Source organism: Pelophylax lessonae (genome assembly GCF_965119305.1).
Source record: "Pelophylax lessonae genome assembly, chromosome: 3".
NCBI classification, from domain to species: domain Eukaryota; kingdom Metazoa; phylum Chordata; class Amphibia; order Anura; family Ranidae; genus Pelophylax; species Pelophylax lessonae.
This window is the reverse complement of record NC_138770.1, coordinates 429,637,252-429,659,449: the sequence shown is the minus strand read 5'-3', so window position 1 is coordinate 429,659,449 and position 22,198 is coordinate 429,637,252. Positions and strand designations below refer to the sequence as shown.

Sequence of the window (22,198 nt, the reverse complement as noted above, 5' to 3'; positions counted from 1 at the left end):
ATTAGCCAAGTGAGTGTGGGTCCCCCGGTGAGACGGCACGCGGCGGCGCCACAGGGAACTGGCGTAGCGGCATGCCGCATCGTCACGCTGCCGAGGCGATTTTGCGTGCCGCGCATGCGTGTATGGGCGAGCTCCCTGGATGGACTGCGCAGTTGCGGAAGGGGAAACACTAAGGTGTCCCCATTGCGCAATTTGTGACAAAGGCCCTCCCGCCACATAGCAGCAGAGGGCCTTTGTGCACCAGGGACACAGTACATGATAGGATGCCCTAAATGCCTATATAACAACGAAGTATGGAGCGGTTCCACAGTAAAGCAAACCCGCCCAATTGAAAAATAGCTCAACTTGGCTTGCAGAGCCTAAAGAGAAAGTAAGACCTATAAAAAATAATAAATACATTTGGCATATTTGCAGCACAGATCGCCTCCTATTGGGAGGTCAGGGGCAGCTCACCCCCTGTGGAAAGGCGGGCGGACGGCTCCACCCCATGGGTGTCGGACAACAAAATATGTGTGGAAAATATGTAAGGGATGGGATATGGGGAATATGAGTCAGGGCTGGTATAGTCATGTGAGCGTGTAGATGGGAAAGGAGGAATGTGTGGCAATGGGAATATGTAGTATGATAGAGGCAGAAAAGGAAAAAGAAAGGGAGGGGGGAAAAAAAGGGGAAATAACAGAAAAAAGGGGAAAAGATAAATGACTGATAGGGGATGTGAAATTTGATGTATGTGTCATAGCCCAAATTCACATGGACCTGACTGGAAGCCTGTTAGGAATGGTTTGAAATTGGTAGTTTCATTGAGGCCTGGGGGGCATGTGGCCTTGAGTCGGAAAATCCACTGTAATTCTTTTTGTAGCAAAATTTTGTTAAGATCACCCCCTCTAGGATTGAGGTGCAGATGATCCAGTGCTAAGAATTTGACATCTGGAACCACATAGGGATGTAGCAGGGCATAATGCTTCCCGAGTAGTAACTCAGGGTCCCTTTGGTGTATACTTCTGATGTGTTTGGAAATCCTGTTTCTGAATTGTAGCTTGGTCTTACCTACATAGTAACAGCCACAGCTACATAGAAGTAAATACACCACCCCTGTGGTTCTACAGTTTACAAGATGTTGTCCTGTAAAAATTTCACCATTAGGTAAGATAACCGTTTTTCTGGTATCCATAAATTTGCACTGGTTACATTCGCCACAGGTGAATGTTCCTTTGTATTTACATACGTCTTGTCTGTTTGTGCGGAATTCACTATGGACAAGTTTTTCTTTGAGTGAAGTTGCTCGTCTGAATGTTACGAAGGGCTGTGGGGGTATGAATTGTGAAATGGAAGAATCCATTTCTAGTAGATGCCAATACTTACGCAAAATATTGCGATATTGTGCATGTTGCGAGGTATATTGAGTTATGATACGTGATTTGTCTGTTTCTTTGTTTTTTTGTGAGAATAATAATTCATTGCGTGATTTTGATCATGCTTTTTTTATAAGCTTTTTTTAGGAGTTTAATTGGATATCCACATTGGAGGAGTCTAACTTTGATATTATTAGCTTCCACTTGGAAGAGAGTGTCAGTGGAACAGTTACAGCGGGCTCTGATATACTGGCCATAAGGGATAGATGCTATAAGAGGTTGAGGATGAAAGCTAGATGCTTGTAATATAGTATTGCCCGCTGTGGGTTTGCGATAAAGTTGAGTGGATAGTGGTCCCTTTTGTGGACAGAAACGTACAGAAATGTGACTGATGTCAGATCGTACGACATAGTGAATTTGAGATTGTATAAATTTTTTTCATTGAATTGATTGGAAAACTCAGTCGATAATTTACGGGAGCTATCCCACAACATAAAGATGTCGTCAATGTATCTATGCCACGCTAGGGCTGGGCATGTACACATTGAGACATCTTCATCAGAAAATAAATGTTTCTCCCACTCCCCCAGGTATAGGTTTGCATAGGTGGGGGCACAACAGGTCCCCATAACTCCCTGCACCTGGAGAAAGTGGGAGCCTAAAAAAGAAAAAAAGCTGTGACAGAGAACAAAATCCAAAGAATCCACTATAAAACCGTTAAAACATCAATCATAGTGGCTTCTCTGAGACAGCACATGCTGTACAGCAGACAAGCCCTTATCATGAGGAATGGAACTGTATAAGGCCTCCACGTCGATGGTCACCAAAATGGTCTGACCATCGACATGGAGGTCCTCCAAGATTCGTAGAAAATGCAGTGTGTCTTTTACATAAGAGGGTAGGCATTCAACAAAGGGCTTGAGTTGCCCATCAATAAACCGGCTGAGGCTGTCCGTAAGACTACCTCGTCATGAAACAATGGGTCGCCCGGGGGGGCTTTTTAGCATTTTTATGTAATTTTGGAAGTGCGTAAAAGGTAGCTTCTATGGGATATGTGGTTCTGATGAATTCCCAGGTGTGTTTGGGAATAACATTGACAAAGTATGCCTGATCAACTAAAAGGTAGAACTCAGTTGTAAATTTATCAATTAATGTTTTGGGTATCTTACAGTACCAATCCACATTGCTAAGTATTTTTTCACACATTTTTTCACACATATTGAGTATTGTCCATAATAACTACATTGCTGCCTTTATTGGACGGTTTAATAGATATAGAATGGTTGTTCATAAGGGATTGCAAGGCTGACTTTTCAGTCAGTGTTAGATAGGCCAACTAACGGCCCTGCTAGAGGAAAATGAACCCAAAGATCTAATAGACTCAATAGATCTAGACACCATTCTTGCAGAGGTAGATGGACTAATGGCACCCAATACTACAATACAAACCACCCGGTTGAATTTAGGAAAAAATCAGCCATGTATCCTCCTCCCTAGTTCCAATACAAATGTGTGCACCTTTTTGAAGTTAGTATCTCAAGATATCCAAAAAATTACCTGCATCCCTAATAGGCAGAACTCCAATCTAACATTGACTGAAAAGTCGGCTTTGCAATCCCTTATGAACATTCTATATCTATTAAACCGTCCGATAAAGGGGGCAATGTAGTTATTATGGACAATACTCAATACACAGAAATGTGTGAAAAAATACTTAGTAATGCGGATTTGTACCGTGAGATACCCAAAACATTAATTGATAAATTTACAACTGAGTTCTACCTATGAGTTGATCAGGCATACTTTGCCAATGTTATTCTGAAACACACCTGGGAATTCATCAGAACCACATATCCCATAGAAGCTACCTTTTACGCACTTCCGAAATTACATAAAAATGCCAAAAAGCCCCCCGGGCGACCCATTGTTTCAGGACGAGGGAGTCTTACGGACAGCCTCAGCCGGTTTATTGATGGGCAACTCAAGCCCTTTGTCGAATGCCTACCCTCTTATGTACAAGACACTTTTTGCATTTTCTACGAATCTTGGAGGACCTCCATGTCGATGGTCAGACCGTTTTGGTGACCATCGACGTGGAGGCCTTACACAGTTCCATTCCTCATAAGGGCTTGTCTGCTGTACAGCATGTGCTGTCTCAGAGAAGCTGCTATGATCGATGTTTTAACGGTTTTATAGTGGATTCTTTGGCTTTTGTTCTCCGTCACAACTTTTTTTTCTTTTTTAGGCTCCCACTACCTCCAGGTGCAGGGAGTTGTTATGGGGACCTGTTGTGCCCCCACCTATGCAAACCTGTACCTGGGGGAGTGGGAGAAACATTTATTTTCTGATGAAGATGTCTTGATGTATACATGCCCTAGCGTGGTATTGATACATCGACGACATCTTTATGTTGTGGAAAGGCTCCCCTGAGTTATTGACTACGTTTTTCAATCATATCAATGAAAAAAATTCATACTATGTCGTACGATCTGACATCAGTCACATTTCTGTACGTTTCTGTCCACAAAAGCAGTGAGTGACCACTATCCACTCAACTTTATCGCAAACCCACAGCGGGCAATACTATATTACAAGCATCTAGCTTTCATCCTCAACCCCTTATAGCATCTATGCCTTATGGCCAGTATATCCGAGCCCGCTGTAACTGTTCCACTGACACTCTCTTCCAAGTGGAAGCAAATAATAATATCAAAGTTAGATTCCTACAAAGTGGATATCCAATTAAACTGCTAAAAAAAAGCTTATAAAAAAGCATGATCAAAATCACGCAATGAATTATTATTCTCACAAAAAAAACAAAGAGAAAAATCACGTATCATAACTCAATATACCTCGCAACATGCACAATATCGCAATATTTTGCGTAAGTATTGGCATCTACTAGAAATGGATTCTTCCATTTCACAATTCATACCCCCACAGCCCTTAGTAACATTCAGACGAGCACCTTCACTCAAAGAAAAACTTGTCCATAGTGAATTCCGCACAAACAGACAAGAAATAAGTAAATACAAAGGAACATTCACCTGTGGCGAATGTAACCAGTGCAAATTTATAGATACCAGAAAAACGGTTATCTTACCTAATGGTGAAATTTTTACAGCACGACATTTTGTAAACTGTAGAACCACAGGGGCGGTGTATTTACTTCTATGTAGCTGTGGCTGTTACTATGTAGGTAAGACCAAGCTACAATTCAGAAACAGGATTTCCAAACACATCAGAAGTATACACCAAAGGGACCCTGCGTTACCACTCGGGAGGCATAGTGCTCTGCTACATCCCTATGTGTGGTTCCAGATGTCAAATTCTTAGCACTGCATCATCTTCACCCCAATCCCAGAGGGGGTGATCTTAACAGAATTTTGCTACAAAAAGAATTACAGTGGATTTTCCGGCTCAAGGCCCCTTCCCCTCCAGGCCTCAATGAAAATACCAATTTCAAACAATTCCTAACAGGCTTCCAGCTAGGCCCATGTGAATTTGGGCTATGACGCATACACCAATTTCACATCCCCTATCAGTCATTTATCTTTTCCCCTTTTTTCTGTTCTTTCCCCTTTTTTTCCCCCCTCCCTTTCTTTTTCCTTTTCTGCCTCTATCACACTACATATTCCCATTGCCATACATTCCTCCTTTCCCATCTACACACTCACAGGACTATACCAGCCCTGCCTCACATTCCCCATATCCCATCCCTTACATATTTTCCACACATATTTTGTTGTCCGACACCCATGGGGTGGAGCCGTCCCGTCCGCCCGCCTGTCCACATGGGGTGAGCTGCCCCTGACCTCCCAATAGGAGGCGATCTGTGCTGCAAATATGCCAAATGTATTTATTATTTTTTATATATGTCTTACTTTTCTCTTTAGGCACTGCAAGCCAAGTTGAACTATTTTTCAATTGGGCGGGTTTGCTTTACTGTGGAACCGCTGCATACTTCGTTGTTATATAGGCATTTAGGGCATCCTATCATGTACTGTGTCCCCGGCGCACAAAGGCCCTCTGCTGCTATGTGGCGGGAGGGCCTTTGTCACAAATTGCGCAATGGGGACACCTTAGGGTTTCCCCTTCCGCAACTGCCCAGTCCATCCAGGGCGCTCCCCATTCGCGCATGTGCGGCACGCAATCGCGCGTCGACGGCGTGATAACGGGGGAGGCCGCTACGCCAGTCTCACCGGGGGACCCACACTCACTAGGCTAATTCTTAACCACAAGCTCTTGATATCCTTCACAGCTGTGATGTTATCAGATCATTGTATTTAACCAATCAGATAAGTATATATATTGAGTATTCAGGCCATATGGAGCAAGCTGCTCACACTGAACACTCATCCTGCTCATGACTCCTTTGAATGAATCAAGGTATGTAGTTAAATTATTGATGGAACTGGGCTGAAGTTGACATCCTGTCCTAAATTATCATTTGGAAATCTATTGGGCCAATACCATGGCCATTGGGATCCACATAAAAATTTGCCTGTGGCTACTCTGGCCGTCTTTGTGACGCTCTCATTTAGCTATTGGCATACATACTTTTTCTTCTGCTATGCTATCTCTGACTGTATTCAGTCATTGTTTGCATCATTGAAGTCACATACTTGTCAATTTCATCTTATTTCTTTTTGGCACACAGTGAGATATTGACTAGTTTTATACCAGTCATGGGTCCTCGTGACACCGTTTACTGAGGGGCCTCAAGCCTATTTCATACAACGTTCTGCAGCATGCTCACCAGTTTAAGCACCTGTTCATTAGCAGCATCTCATGATAGCTAATCTCCTGTGGCGGTATTGATGGACAAACATGCACATCAATCCCTCACGGTCTTGTGAGTACTGCTTTATAAAATGGTTGTTTACAATGATACTTTGCATATTTTGCAAGATGTTGTACTTATATCTGCTTTCATTTAGACATATGCATGTGAATATGAATACAGCCTATGAAGGACGTGACCCCCAAGTAGTCCGAAACATGTCAGGCTAATTGTATTCTCCAGAATCTATGTTTAACATTCATTTCATTTTTTAACCATTCATATACATGTTTATGATCTCCCATGTGTGACATAATCTGTATTATGTATGATTCATCTTTTTTATATACCTTTTTGGCTGAATAAATTTATACTTTTTTTACATATGGTATTTGTCAATTTAGTCCATGAGGGGAGATACAGGCCTCAGGCCTGATTTGTGTGTTTTTTGGTCGGGTAAGCTGAGAACAGGCCCTCCAGATCTGCAGACAAACCTCCGTCTGCATGAAGGGATGCCCTCATTTGTATCTGGGGTGGAGGGACATTTTTGTTTTCTGTTCGGAACCAGGGACCTTTTTGATTCGGCACAAATGGGCTCACAAGCTGCTTCGATCGGGTTACAAGATCGAATTCAGGTCCCGAACGTCAGACAAATTCTCCCCATCCAATCTACGCCTATCTTCAGATCGGTTAAGGGATCTATGAGAGGTGGTACAAGATCTGCTGTCGCAAAGAGTGATTCTGCCGGTTCCCTCTCGGGAACACTTTCAAGGGTTTTATTCAAACCTGTTTACTGTTCCCAGGAAAGAAGGGAAAGTGCGTCCAATTCTGGACCTCAAGGCTCTGAATCGCTTTGTGCGGGTACAGAGGTTTCAAATGGAGTCCATTCGCACGGTAGTGGCGTTCCTACACCAAGGGGACTTTTTGGCCTCTATTGATATCGAGGAAGCATATCTGCACATCCCTATTTATGCTGGACTCCAGCGTTTTCTTCGCTTCGCTGTAGGAGAGGAACATTATCAATTTGTGGCATTACCCTGTGGTCTCGCCTCTGCCCCCAGGGCCTTCACCAGCGTGTTGGCTCAGGTATTGGCATTACTGTGACAGCGAGGGATTGTGGTACTAAGGTACCTGGACAATCTCCTCTTAAGAGCAGACTCACACCCAGTTCTGGTGGGCGATCAGTCAATCACTGAACGGCCTCTGCAAGAGTTCAGTTGGACCATCAATTTCAGAAAATCTGCTCTGGTCCCAGCCTCCAAAATGGTTTATCTGGGACTGACTCTGGACTCTGTGAGGGTGTTTCTTCCCCCGGAAAAGCTGCAAAAGTTGCAGAGGGTGATTTGGTTGCTGTTATCCGGCACTCATTGCGGACTTGCATGCGAGCTCTAGGCCTGATGGGGTCTACCTTCTGGGCTTTTCCGTTTGCTCAGTTCCACACGAGACCTCTGCAAAGGGGTATTCTTGTCAAGTGGAACACGTATCCAAACTCTTAAGACAATCTGATTTGGTTGAGTCAAAATGCCAGAAGTGCTCTTCTGTGGTGGCTTTGTTCCTTGGCCCTGCATCAGGGCAAGTCCTTCCTTTCATTGTATTGGTCTCTGGCTTTAATGCTTTAATGGCGTGGCTGTTGAAAGCCAGGTATTGAAGGATAGGTAGGTCTTTCTGACTCAGTGATTCCTACACTGTTGATGGCTAGAAAATCTACCTCCAGGAAGATTTATCATTGTACGTGGAAATCGTACATCTCATGGTGTGAATCGATTAAGGTGCATCCACGCTGCTTTTAAGTGGCTAGAATATTGGCTTTCCTCCAAAGAGGGGTTGAGCAGCAGTTGGCCTTGGGTACCATTAAAGGCCAGGTGTCGGCTTTGGTGGTGTTTTTTCAATGCCCTTTAGCTACGCATTCTTTGAATTCCCACTTTTATCCAGGGAGATCGTCATGTGGCTCCTCCGATTCGGTCCCTGTTGCCTCTGTGGGATCTTAACTTGGTACTGTCTGTTCTTCAAAAACCTCCCTTTGGAAACTTAAGGAGATTCCTCTGCTTACACTGTCATAGAAGGTAGCCTTTTTGGTGGCTATTACCTCTGCCCGCAGAGTGTCTGAATTGGCGACGCTGTCCTGCCGTTCTTCTCTGATGGTCCACAGAGATTAAGTGGTACTTCGACCTAATCAGACGTTTCTTCCTAAGATGGTTTCTGATTTCCATTGAATGACATTGTGCTGCCTTCACTCTGTCCTAAGAACAAGCATCCCAAGGAAATTGCCTTGCATTCTTTGGCTGTGGTTCGGGCAACTAGGGTTTGCCTGGCGGTTACTGAGTTTTTCAGGAAATCAGACTCTCCTTTTGTCCTCACGGAAGGACCTCGGAGGGGATTGGCTGTGTCTGCTGCGACCATATCCAGATGGATCAGGCAAACGGTGGTACTGGCGTATTTACTGAAGGGTCAGGTTCCACCTTTCCCTGTGAAGGTGCATTCTGCTAGGGCACTGAGTGCCTCTTGGGCCTTTCGCCATCAGGCATCACTAATACAAGTTTGCAAGGCGGCAACTTGGTCTGTGCACACGTTCACTAAATTCTGCAAAGTAGATGTGTTGGCATCCTCGGATGCTTCTTTTGGCCACAAGGTTTTGAAGGCTGCTGTTTTTTAAAAGAGCAATTTTTTTCTCTTTGAGGGTGTGTGTTGTTTGTAGGTGAGCTCCAGTTGTTCCTGGTTGAGGTCCATGTTACCTGGTTGGCTAAGTTTAGCCTTTGGGGAATTAGTCTTTTTCTGCATTTTCCCACCCCTCATGCAAATACTGCTTTGGGACGTCCCAATGGTTAAGAAGAATATGGAGCTGCGTCCGTCAATGACCATAGAGAAAACTGGATTTCTCTGTCGCTCATTGACAGACGTAGTCCTCTTTGATTCACATCAATTGGGTTATGCTGCCTCCGCAGGAGTAGGACTAGGCAGAAAGAAAAAACGTTCTGGCTCCACCCCAGGGGCAGTCCCAGAGGGCATATCCTCCCTCTCTCTGCTACAGGGAATCAGTTCTGCTTGAAGATCTCACAGGAAAAAAACTGGAGAAACTACCTAAAAAAATATTTTTTCTAAAAAATCTTGCCAGGACCAGAGATCCCAGCAAGGAACTTAGGTCCTTACTCCTGACTAGACAGAAAAAAACTGATTCCCTGTAGCAGAGAGGGAGGATATGCCCTCTGGGACTGCCCCTGGGGTGGAGCCAGAACGTTTTTTCTTTCTGCCTAGTCCTACTCCTGCGGAGGCAGCATAACCCAATTGATGTGAATCAAAGAGGACTACGTCTGTCAATGAGCTAAGAGAAAAGGATTTTACGGTAAGATCTTACAAAAATACAATTTTTTGACTTACCGTAAAATACTTTTCTCTGAAGTTCATTGACTGATGTAGCACCCGCCCCTCTATTTGATTGGCTTGGGTTTTTTTTACTTCTGACACTGCTTGCAACAAAAACTGAATACTATAGCAGAATGAGTGTGTGTAAGCCTTCAAGGACTGCCCCATAGGCGTGGTAAAGTTTTTCCTGCCTAGTGTCCTACTCCTGTAGAGGGCAGCATAACCTAATGGTTAAGAAGAATATGGAGCTGGGTCTGTCAATGAACTTCAGAGAAAAGGATTTTACCGCAAGTCAAAATCCAGTTTTCGCTTTGTGTGAGGTCAGGAAATTCTGTCCCAAGAGCTACTCCAGTGGGTCAAATCCCTATCTCTTCTCCAGTCTGGTCTGGGTCAGTGCTTGGCCTTGAGTACAATCAAGGGGCAAAATTCCACCTTGATGGTCCTTTTCTAGAGACTGCTTACCTCTCACACCTTGTTGAAGGCATTTGTACAGGGGGTTGATCTTATTAACCCTTCCTTGCATTCTCTTGTTACTCCACAGGCTCTCAAATTGGTTCTTTCGGTTCTCAGAAACCTGAGCCAGTTGGGGATATTCCTGTGATGCCCTTAATTGTAAGTTGTGTTTCTCATTGCTGTCACTTTGAGACGTGTCTCAGAGTTGTCAGCCACAACCTGTAATGAACCCTTTCTTTTACTACACAAAGACAAGGTTGTTTGTCCCTCTCTCCTGCTCAGAAACATCCTAGCGAGATCTCCATCTGTTGTTTGAATGCAGTACCACTATTCAAGTCTACCTCTTGACCACAGCCCCTTATTGACAGTCTGACTCTTTCTTGTTGTTCCTGCAGGTCCCTGTAAAGGAAATCCTACGTCTCATTTCACTGATCAGTTTGGACTTCTTTAGGACCCCTTTCACACAGGCTTTTCGATATGGTCCACTTGTCAGTTTTTCAGGTGGACCTGATTGGACGCTCTATTCACTCCTATAGGGCAGCGGATGTCAGCGGTGACATGTCCGCTGACACCTACTGCTATATGAACTGATCCGATCCAATCCTGTCTGTGAAATCCAGACAGATGGTAACCCTTTTTTCCATCTGTCTAGAGCAATGGTTCTTCTGTCCTCAGGACCCACTAACCGGGCCGATTTTAAGTATTCCTTTGGGGAGATGCAGACTAGAATACTGCAATCACTGAGCAGCAGACTATATCAGCGGTGATGTATTTCATTTATCTTGCAAACCTGGCCTGTTAGTGGGTCCTGAGGACCGGAGTTGAGAACCACTGGTCTAGAGGATGGGAGATCGATTTTCTTCGATCTCCCCATAGAGGAGAGCAGGGCTCTGACAGGTCTGTGTCTGCACAGTGAGCAGAGACGGACCTCTCCGCCTGCTCAATGGGGATCAATCTATCCCCCAGGTCTGCCGGGGTGGAACGCCCGTGTGAAAGGACCCTAAATTATGAGTTTTCAGCTCCTCTTTCTCAGATTGCAAGACTGCCACCTGGTCTTCTGTTAATACCTTTAATTTTTACCAGGTGGGCATTCAGGCCTCTGCTGATGCTGATTTTGGTTGTAAAGGTCTTCAGGCTGCCCTGTAGTATCTACTGAGCCACCTCTTTTAATCTGGTGATTTTTTATGTGGGCTGTTAGCCTTTGTTGCTGTGTTACCCACCCCTCAGTAAGATTGCTTTTGGATATCCTTATATTCTGTATACTGTACTGGGTCCTCTAATGTACAATTAACAACATAGGATTTTTGTCTTCTGTGTAAAATCCTTTTCATGACATGGCACAACACAGGTTCCTTCCCTTATGATCCACTCCTTTTATTGTTTAATACAAACTGAGGCTTGCTGGAAGTAGGAGGGTTATACTGGGCAATCATTACAGCTTTGTTTTGCCAGTGTCCAATCTCCTAAAGGCAGAAGCATAACCCCATGTTCAGAATGCTGTCCTATACTTTACCTACTCCTACAGGTAAGACAAAAATCCAGTTTTTCTCTTTTGTTCATTAACGGACACCGCTCCTGAAATTCATAACTATTGGGTTATACTGCCTCTACAGGAGTAGGACACTAGGCAGAAAAGAATTCTGGCTATGCCCATGCGCAGTCCCAGGGGGTATACTCCCTCTCTCTGCTATAGCCACCCAGTTTTTTTTCTGCCTAATCAGAAGGAAGGACCAATTTCCTTGCTGGGATCTTTGGTCCTGGCAAAAAAAAAAAAATTCTGGATTTTTTCCTGTGAGATCTACAATCAACTGCTGCACTGGGCGACGGGCTGGATAATCTAGATCCAGTGGTCACCCCAGTCTGGCCAGCATGCACAGACCTCAGCTCCGTGCTAGGTCAGCCTTGACATAGCCCGTCTGGACAGGGGCTGGCCTGCGAGTTAAATGACTGGGTCTCAGCTCAAATCACAGCATTCCCCCTGGCCGACAGCCCCCCCCCCCATTTCAATGGTGAGGGGTTCTGTCTGGAGTAGTGCCCGCCTGGTTCCTTGTATGGTGGGTAGCTGTGCCCTCTCTCTCCCTGGAGGGTTTTGGGGTGGATGTGGGCCCCTCCTTGGGATGGTTGGACCCCTGGGTTTCCCTCCTTCCCGCAGGCTCCTGCCAGGGCCCCCCGTCCTGCCTCGATCTGTCCTTGAGGCCTGGTCTCACGGGGCTGCCATTTTGTTGTAGCCTGTGTGTTTCTATGTTTCTATGCATGGTGGCCATGTTTGTTTAGTCCGGTGGCCATTTTCTGGTTTGCCATTGGAAATAGCGGTGGTCATGACAGTGTAGCGATTTTGTCGGTTGAAGCCCCTGCTCATCACCTGGTGCTGACTCTTGGATCATTTTACTTCTTCATCACTGCACGTGTAGTGCAGATTCTCCTGGTGGATGCAGGTGGCTTTTTCTGTGGGTGGTGAGTCTGGTGGGGACCTCTCCCTCTCTGCTGAGGATCGCTTTGTGCCTGGCGACCAGGTGGTGCTGCCAGCGTGGTGGAGGTTGTCCCCTAGCAGTTTTACACTTTGTGTGGGGTCCCCCTGGTGACTCATGGAGTCTTTGGAACACATTTCCCCTCCTTATCCCCTCTCTGAGGCTGCGGAGTCCTTCCGGGGCCCAACCATCCATTCATGCACTAACGGCGGTCCTAGAGTCCCTTGTGTCCCAGGTGGAGGTGGCTTGCGGGGACTGGCTAGCAAAAAGCGCCCTCTGCCTTCCCCTGCTTCATCTGTCTCATCAAATCCTGAATCTGATTCAGCTGCCGCGGACCTGGGTCAACCACGCGCCTGGAATCCTCTGATAGTGAGGATGATTCCTCTACGTATGCAACTGCACACAAAAAGGTGCTGGTGGATGCACTATTTGTATCTGTGCGTGAGACCCCAAAGATGGAGTACGCAGCGACGGAGGAGCAGGTGCCCTTTGACACTCACAAGCCATCCAAAGCAGCAAAGTTGTGTATCCTTTCCCTGCCTATTTTGACAGAATTGTCGCTAAAGAGTAGGGAGGACCAAAGCGTCCCCGTGGGGTCCCTAAGGGATTTACTAGACGTTACCCCTATGAGGAGTCCCTTCCTAAGAAGTGGACTATGCCACCGGTGGTGGCACCTCCAGTTTCCAGATTAAACAAGGCAACCATGGTTCCGGGTTGAAGAGTCCCAGGGCTTTAAGGATCCAGCTGACCGGAAGGCAGAGACTGTGGCCCGCACTATGTATTCACTATTGCCCTAGTGTTGCAAACTCTGACCGAGTGGGCTAAACTACTACAACGTGACCTGGAGGATGGAACAGCTCCCCTCTGCCTTTGCCAAGTTGGCAGACCAGGGGCTACAGTTTATCCAAAAGAAAGAGAAAATTGGATTTTTGACAAATCCATTCTCTGATGTTCATTGTCGGACACACCACCCACCCCTCTGTGGAGTTATAAATCTCCTGCAACTGCTTTTACAAAAAATTGAGTGGCTATAGCAGAGAGAGGGAGTATATCCCCTGGGACTGCCCATGGGTGTAGCCAGAATTCTTTTCAACAACTACCTAACATTGGGTTGTTTCTTTTTGTTATACTGTTTTCATTAATTGCCTTTGTTCACTGTGCTGCAAATTATAGGTAATTATGTTCATACCGTTGTTCTGTGTTAACAACATAACCGAGATGCACTGCTGTTTCAAAGAGTCTATCTTGTATAGCTAATAAAGAAATATTTTTGTTTTAATTACCTTCCCTATGCAGGAAGGCTAGAGCATTTGAACTTATTCCATAGTCTTCTTAAATATAAGCTGATAAATTCTACGGTCCAGGTCTGGGATTTTTTTTCTGCAGCTGTGATCTCCAGCCACTACAAACAGACCAGCATTGGGGGAGGGTGGGCGCACAGTTACACACAAGCATATCTGTTATGAGAGAGACCATGCTTTAGGCAATATGACGCCTCATCCCTGGGAGCATGTATTGTACGAAATAATTGTAGATCAGTGATTGTATAATCAATAGCATAATCCCAACATGCAGACCTATGCTCTAGGATGTTTGTATTGCAAGCTGATTGAGCCTGGGTTCACACTGCTGCGGCACAAGGCAGTGCATGTAATCCCACTGGAATTGGAGCACGTTCCTGTGTGAATTACATCCGGTGTCTCTGTGGTGCGATGTGAGCAATGGATTTGTATGGCTCAAATCACACCGCATTTGCACCAAACTGGCGCAGGACCCTTTTTTTTTTTTTTTGTCCACACCAGAATCGGATCACCCATGCGATTTGATTCTGAAAACCGATTGCAGCGTGTCGTTAACTTAAAGTGGTTGTTAACCCATGTATACAATTTTATATAATCCTCTGTGTACCCTGATAACAAGTGCTCCTGTCACTGTGTTTTATAAAAAAAAAAAAAAAAAAATGCCGCCTTTACCGGTGATCACGTGGACAGCAATCTCCTCTCCATGTCTGACCGATGCGGGGGGTGGGGCTGAGATTCCTTTGCTGACGTGAGGGGAGAGGAGGACAGAAGAGAGAGAGTCGGCTGGTCACGTGGTCGTCGGGAGCCAGTCTGAAATACGGTAAAGGCGGCGTTTTTTTTAAAAAAGACGCAGTGAAAGGAGCATCAGATTACACAGAGGATTATATAAGAAAATAAAAGTTTTAAAAGCAGCAGCAGGGGAGGGGGTGGGCTCTGACACAGAAGCAGACAGGGAGGGAGGAGAAGAGAAGAGGACAGAGCTGCAGATGACAAAGGCACGTAAACTGACCACAGTGCCAGGACGGGAGGGTATAAACTGGCAGGATAAGCCATTTTTTTTTTTTTTTTGGTTATAAGGTGGGCCAAATTACACAGCACAAGCACTGTGTGCTGTATAACATGCTTTAAGGGAACAGGATCCTTTTTCCTTTTGTGGGGTAATGAACATTTTAACCACTTAAACCCCGGAAGATTTTACCCCCTTCCTGACCAGGCCCTATTTTGCGAGTCGGCACTGCGTGAATTTAACGGATAATTGCACGGTCGTGCGATGCTGTACCCAAATGAGATTGACGTCCTCTTTTTCCCACAAACAGAGCGCTCTTTTGGTGGTATTTGATCACCTGTGCGATTTTTACTTTTTGCGCTATAAACAAAAAAGAGCGACGATTTTGAAAAAATATTTTTCACATTTTTTTTTTATATGAAATTCCCCCAAAAAAATGTAAAAATCAAACTTTTTTAACATTTTAGGCCAATTTTTTTTTGCTACATATGTTTGGTAAAAAAATTGCAATAAGCGTATTTTGATTGGTTTGCGTAAAAGGTACTGCGTTTACTAACGAAGTGAAAGATTTCTGTCATTTTTGGTGTTTTTTTTTAACGAGTAATGGTGGCGATCTGCGATTTTTTATTTTTTTTTTTCTCGGGACTGCGACATTGCGGCGGACAGATCGGACCATTGACTGACATTTTTGACACTTTTGAGGGTACCAGTGACATTACTACAGTAATCAGTGCTATACATATGCACTGTTACTGTAAAAATGACACTGGCAGGGAAGGGGTTAACTTTATTGGTGATGCAGGGGTTAAGTGTGTCCCTAGGGGCGTGCTTCTAACTGTAAAGGGGTGTGGCTAGTGATGTAACCACAGAGACATATGATCCTACATAGCAGGATCGTATGATCTCTGCAGTTAGATCAGGGAGAATGACAGGCGGCTTTGTTTACATTAGCCGCCTGCCTTTCTCCCTCTCCACGTGGAGATCGCGTGTGACCGGCGGACATCGGGTCAGTCGGTCACACGCGCAGACTTGTTAGGGAACGAGCGGGGACGGGAGCGCGCCTCCGGCGGCGCGCGCTCGCCCCCTAGAGGCTCTCAGGCTAGCGACGTAGTACTACGTCATTTTTCCTGTACGGGGCTGACTGCCGCAGTAAATAGTCGTACGGCAGTCGGCAAGTGGTTAACATACACTGCGCAATCGGGTTGCATAGATGGGTTGCGATTTAGATGTGGTGCCAAATCTGCAGCGAATTCGCTGTGAATTTGCACCACATCTAGTGTGAATCTATACTTGGGCCTCTTTCAGACAGGTGCTTGACGCCCTAAAGCCTAGTACACATGATGAGATTATTTGACAAGTTACCATTTTTTTTTATTTTTGTTTTCTGAATGCTAGCTCGTCTCCACGTCGAAAATGAGTATGGGTTACAAAAGTTCGACAGTATAAAACATTCGGAAGTGATGTAATGTATTGTATTTTGGGACAAAACTGTACTGATTAAATGACAATTGTACGAGAAAAATTTTCATGTTTGTCCCTTCAGAATATATCAGACGAAAGCTGCGTACTAGCGATCAGGCAATCATACGATCGATTCTAAAGCGGTATTTTTTAGTACAATTTTATAATCATGCGTATGGGCCTTTAGCCTATGGATCCATCTCTAGACTCCAGGTGCTGTGTACAAGCAGCCCTTTCATGCCTATTGAGACACAGCAACTGCAAAGACTCAGCCTCTCATCCCAGGTGACAGCCCTGCAGGTAAGCTCCCTCAAATGCACACGGCCTGTGTCCGGGTCCGCTCACGTGCATGGCTGTCTAATTAGGACCAGCAGCTGATGCTTCCCAACTGACATGAATGGGCTGCCTGCAGGCAGCACCTGGTACCTAGAGACGCAAAAACTAGGAGCTCATTCATGGGCTATGGGTGTTGGCACCCATCTAAATGAGACCTAAATAAGGTTCAGATGGTAAAACGGGAGTTCCACCCAAAAGTGGAAGCTCCACTTATCTGTCTCCTCCCCTCTCCAGTGCCATATTTGGCACCTTCTGGGGGAAGGGGTGAGCGGGTACCTGTTTTAGAAAGGTACCCGTCCCAACTTCTGTTGGACCTCGCCATGGCGAGGTCCATCAGAAATTCGGCACCCCTCCTTTTTTCCCGCTGCCAAGCCATTCTGAAAGTGCCGTAGGGAATCGCCTGTGAAGCCGCAAGGCCTCACTGCAGGTTTGCCTTACAGGCTATTGTGGCGGCAATATCCGTGAGCTGATGCAAACATTGGCTGGGGTGCCGACATCGTTGGATTCCAGGACAGGTAGTTGTCCTAATATTTAAAGTCAGCTACAGTATACTTTTTCTGTGGGGGGGGGGGGGGTAGAACTGCTTTAAACCTGTGTTTTAGGCATTATACAGCTTTCCGTTCCCATAGCAGTAAATGCGGACTGTAGACTTAAAAGTTCAAAAATCCACTGTAATTTTGCTAGTGTAAAAGTGGTAAAAACAATTATTTTCTTTCTAGGGTTTTGGAGAGAATTGGTGCCAGGGCTCTTGTTGCTCATGTGCGGACATTTGCGGATTTCCTGGTATACGAGTTTTCTACTTCAGCAGGAGGGCAACAGCTTAATAAATGTATTGAAATGCTGAACGACATGGTGTGGAAATACAACATTGTCACTCTTGACAGACTGATCCTCTGTTTGGTAAGGATTTATGTTTTCTAGGTCACTATTTCAAAGGGTTAATGTAGAGAATTATGCTTTTATTTGGGGATTAGTTACAAGTTTGCCTAAGATATATTTCTTTCATATTCATCCTGTTAAATGGCTTGAGAAACCTCAGCATGCTTAACTTCCAATGAAGTGTTAGTAAGTGACAGATGTTTCTATCTATAGGCCATGAGAAGCCATGAAGGAAATGAAGCACAGGTGTGCTATTTCATTATTCAGTTACTTCTTCTGAAACCAAATGACTTCAGAAATAGAGTGAGCGACTTTGTGAAGGAGAATTCCCCAGAGCACTGGCTGCAGAACGACTGGCATAACAAGCACATGAATTACCATAAGGTACCGTACGTCGAGCAACTGCAATGTTACATCTTCCATGAAATGTCTAAGAATCCGAAAACAAGTTCTGTGCTGTAATCACAGTTGAATTTAGTGTGATTTTATCATTTAACATTAATCGGTTCAAATCAAAAAGGTCCATACTTTGCTTTTACAGAATCCAAAATTGGCTGCTACTACATCCTGTTATAATGATGGCCTGAATCCCTCTTCCTAGGGAGTTACTCACAAGCTGCTATTATTTGCTCTAGCTGTGTACTTTATAACATGTCATGTTTGATCGCACGCTGTGAAGCTTACACTAGATTGTTATTTTTATTTTTTTTTACTGCATCATTTTTGTTTCCTAGAATTTGTGATGAAGAAGCTTTTCTGTTATTAGTCTGATAAGGGCTATATGCAGTTTTTTTTTTTTTACATATAGTACAATAAAGTCATCTCGTGCTTTAATTGCGTCTTATGTAATGCCTGTGAAATTAGGCGTGCAAATATTTAATGCATTATGTTGTGTGAAATATGAATAACTGATTAGTATGTGCTATGTTTTCTTTGGCAAAGAGAAAAGTAGTGAGTCCCATTTAATATAAATGAATGTACAATGAAATAGGTTTTCAATTATTTCAGTAAAATGGGTACCTGATGGCCTGATAAAGTTCTAGCTGCTTGTTTTATTAAAAAAAAAAAAAAAAAAAAAAAAATGGTTGCCTGTAGTCTGCACTCTACCTGTGAGCTATGGTTTATGTTGTTGTGTCTTGTTCCCCTCACTCCTGCAGGCCGCAAAGACCCATGGTTCCCTTGTAATTGTAGCAGAACTACTATTCTCTCCACCCATTCACAGCATCCCCTCCAGCCAACAGCAATTGGGGGCTGCTTTGTATACCAACTATCTATGGAACTAGCAAAACATTTACTGTTGCAAGCCTGACAGTTACTATGTGATGCACAAGCCTTAAAAAAAAAAAAAAATAACAAACCTTTCTTTACTTTTCCTGACTTAGCCAACTCATTTATTTGTTCTTCACATGGTCCCATCAGCCTGCAGTGGGATAATTCAGCAACTGAGGCTGTGCTGACAATTCAGAAAGCAGTGGGCAGGGCTAGGTGTGGCCAGGTGCTGATTGATAAGCTACAGGTTTGTAAATCAGCAGTGACCATTCTGATATCCATGCCCCTGTAACCTTTTTCTTCAACTGTAGTGCATGCAGGCACAGCTTACATGAGTGTGACCACACGGCTTTGCTTTGATGGGGATGGCAACGATGCTGCACTGCTCCTGAATTCAATCATTGTGAGGTGGACTTCACTGGCAAGATAAACAAGTATTGGTGGGGAGACTGAGACAAAACTAGTGCAGAGGGACTATAATGAAATGCTGCCTTAAAGCGGCGTTCCACTCAAAAGTGGAACTTTGCTTTCTCTGTCGCTCATTGACAGACGTAGTCCTCGTTGATTAATAACAACTCGGGTTATGCTGCCCTCTACAGGAGTAGGACTAGACAGGAAAGAAAACGTTCTGGCCACACCCTAGGGGCAGTCCCAGAGGGTATATCCTCTCACTTCCTGCTACAGCAAATCAGTTTTTTTCTGTCTAGTTAGGAGTAAGGACCTAGATACCTTGCTGGGATCTTCGGTCCTGGCAGGATTTTTTTCTTAGAAGATTTTTAGACCGCTTTTTTTCTCCAGTGTTCCTGTGAGATCTTCAAGCTAGAAAGCTGGAACTGGGCGACGGGCTGGATGTTGATATCCAGTGGTCACCCCAGTTCAGCCTACGAGCGCGTGCAGGCCATAGCTCCACGCTGGGTCGGCCGCGACATAGTCCCACTGGACGGGGACTGACCCTGCGAGTTAAACGTCTCGCTGAAACGCCAATGACCATGAGTCACGGCGTCCGTATTGGTCGACAGCCCTCCCACCCCGGTGGAGAGGGGTACTGTCAGGAGTTGGCGCCCGCCTGGTTCCGGTATGGTGAGTAGTATGTTCCCCCTTTTCCCCCTGACTGGTTTTGTGGTGAACGCATGCCCCTCTCTGAAATGGTAAGGATGGGTCTCCCCTCTATCCTATAACGTGTCACAGATCCCCCTATTTGAGTGCGATTTTTGTGAACAAGTAACCAGGAGGCTTGGTTTGGGAGCTGACAATATAATGTCATTTCAAAACTGTAAAGATGACTGAAGTCAGTGGCAGTACTAGAATATTACGGTGGTAGCATAAGGTATCCTACCTGTCAAAGGTGTTCACAGGGCGATGTCTATGCATGTATAACTGCAGTCCAGATCGCATTCCTCCAGCAAGGGCAGGCACGGACCGCATGCGGCCCACCAGAGTCCGGTACCGCCGTCCAGGCTGATCACCGTCCAGGGTGAAGTTTGGGAGGCCGCTAGGCCGTATACAGCACCCCGCAGGCCGCTGCTAAGCCGCCGCTATCCTAACAGGCCACCGCCATTTTCTTGCAGAGCACACGAGGCTGCCATATTGGCGTAGCCTCGTGTCTCCAACATGGGGGCGGCCATATTTGAGGTGACCAAACACCTCATGGAGCCAGGGGGAGTCGCCGGTAGGCGTGTTAAGGGGCGGAGCCGCCTCCTTTACCCAGGAAATAGGGCCAAAGACTTCCTGTCTGTAACAGGACAGCACTGAGCAAGCCGATGAAAACTTCTGTGCATCAGGGATGAGCCTTGGGGTGTCTCTCTCTCTCTCTCTCTCTCTGTGGGGTCCAAAAAGGCAGGTAACACTGAGGGGCGCTGTTGCGACTGGGGGACACAAAAAAAAAAAAAAAAAAGTTTTTTACTTTGTCATTTTTTGTCGCTGGCAAGTGTCTTGTATAATCATTGACCCTGCCGCATAGGTATCCCCACCTGATCCCCTCAAGGTGGCCGCAGGACCCTCCAGTACCCCACTTGTTTTTAATGCATTATCGGCAGTTTTGGAGTCTTTGGTATCCCGGGAGGAGGTGGCCTGTCAGGGACTGGGGTCAAGAAGCGACCCCCGCCTACCCCTATTGTTTATCTGATACTTCAGATACGGATTCGGAGCTGGTCAATGCAGCTGCAGGTCCCTCTTATGGGGCTGTTGTCTCAGGTAATGTCTCCTCAGCAGTGAGGAGAACGTTTCTGCCTCCGCCATAGCACAAGAGTGGTGGATGCACTAGTTGTGTCCGTCCGGGAAACCTTTGGTCTTGAGGTTATACCGGCAGAGGTAGCTGAGACTGAAATTCCTTTTTGGTACTTGTTAGCCTACCACAAGGGCGAAGGATTTTCCTTTACCCAAATGGGGTCGTTTTGAAACGAACCCCTGTTATTTCCTAACGCATGGCTAGGCGCTATCCATTTGAGGAATCCCTCTTTAAAGGATAGACGGTACCACCTGCTGTCTTGCCACAGACTGTTAAGTTAAAGAGGACCTCGTAGCCAACGAGGACCTTCCCTTTCTGCTCATAAGGAGTTGTTCGTTCCGCGAGGGCGGGCGATAAGGCGAAACCCTCCAAAGCCCCTTCAGAGGGTTTCAAAGGGCGCTGGTCGGCTAAACAAAAAGTCCGGCTCAGCCAAGCCTGAAAAATACAGCCTGATGCGCCCCTACCCATCTCTGGAGTGGGGGGACATCTTCACCGGTTTCCGGATCCATGGCTTGCCGGAACCCCAGACTAAGGGGTTCGCGAGGTCATACGGTCAGGATACAGGATCGAGTTTCGATCACTTCCACCGGTGCGATTCTTCCCTGCTAACATTTAACGGTTTCAGGGGTTCTATTCGAACCTGTTCACAATGCCCAGGAAAGAGGGCAAGGTGCGTCCAATTTCTGGACTTGGGGAAAAATAGAGTCCATCCGAACAGTGGTGGCCTCCCTGCATCAGGGGGATTCCTGGCGTCCATAGACATTTAGGATGCCTATCTTTATATCCCCATCATCGCAGGACATCAGCGTTTTTCTTCGCTTTCCCACATCCCTGGTTCCCACCAGGAGACTGAACTATCTGGGCCTAAGGTTGGATACATCCTGGGCAAGAGGTTTTCTCCTTGCGGAGAAACTCCAGAAGGTTCAGTCAACGATTCGGATGTTGCTGTCCGTCAATTGGCTGGAACGGATGGTGGCCTTCTTAGAGGCAGTACCGTATACCCAGTCTCATACCCGAATTCTCCTGAAAGAGATTCTTTTCTTATGGAATCAGAATTCCGATTTCCTGGACAATCGGATCCGGTTGGGCGAGCGGACCAGGGAGCCTCTGATGCTCAACCAGGGGAAGTCATACCTTCCGATAGTATCCAGGTTACCAATAGGGTATCGGAACTGAGAGCGATCAGATTTTGTCTGATTTACTGGACCGAGCAGCTCTAGAGCAGCCCGATTCGGATCCAATCGACTGCGGGAACTTCTTCGCAGGATAGAGGTGGAGGGAATTCCAGTTATTCTGGAAATTC

General features: G+C 45.6%; 1 protein-coding gene across 1 annotated transcript in view; it reads left to right on the top strand.

The window, feature by feature from the left end:
* MED23 (mediator complex subunit 23) overlaps nucleotides 1-22,198 on the top strand; it is a 170,293-nt gene that overhangs the window by 96,919 nt on the left and 51,176 nt on the right. The window contains 2 exon segments of the mRNA XM_082252280.1: nucleotides 17,240-17,420; nucleotides 17,613-17,783. Coding sequence (XP_082108406.1) covers nucleotides 17,240-17,420; nucleotides 17,613-17,783 — 352 coding nt within the window.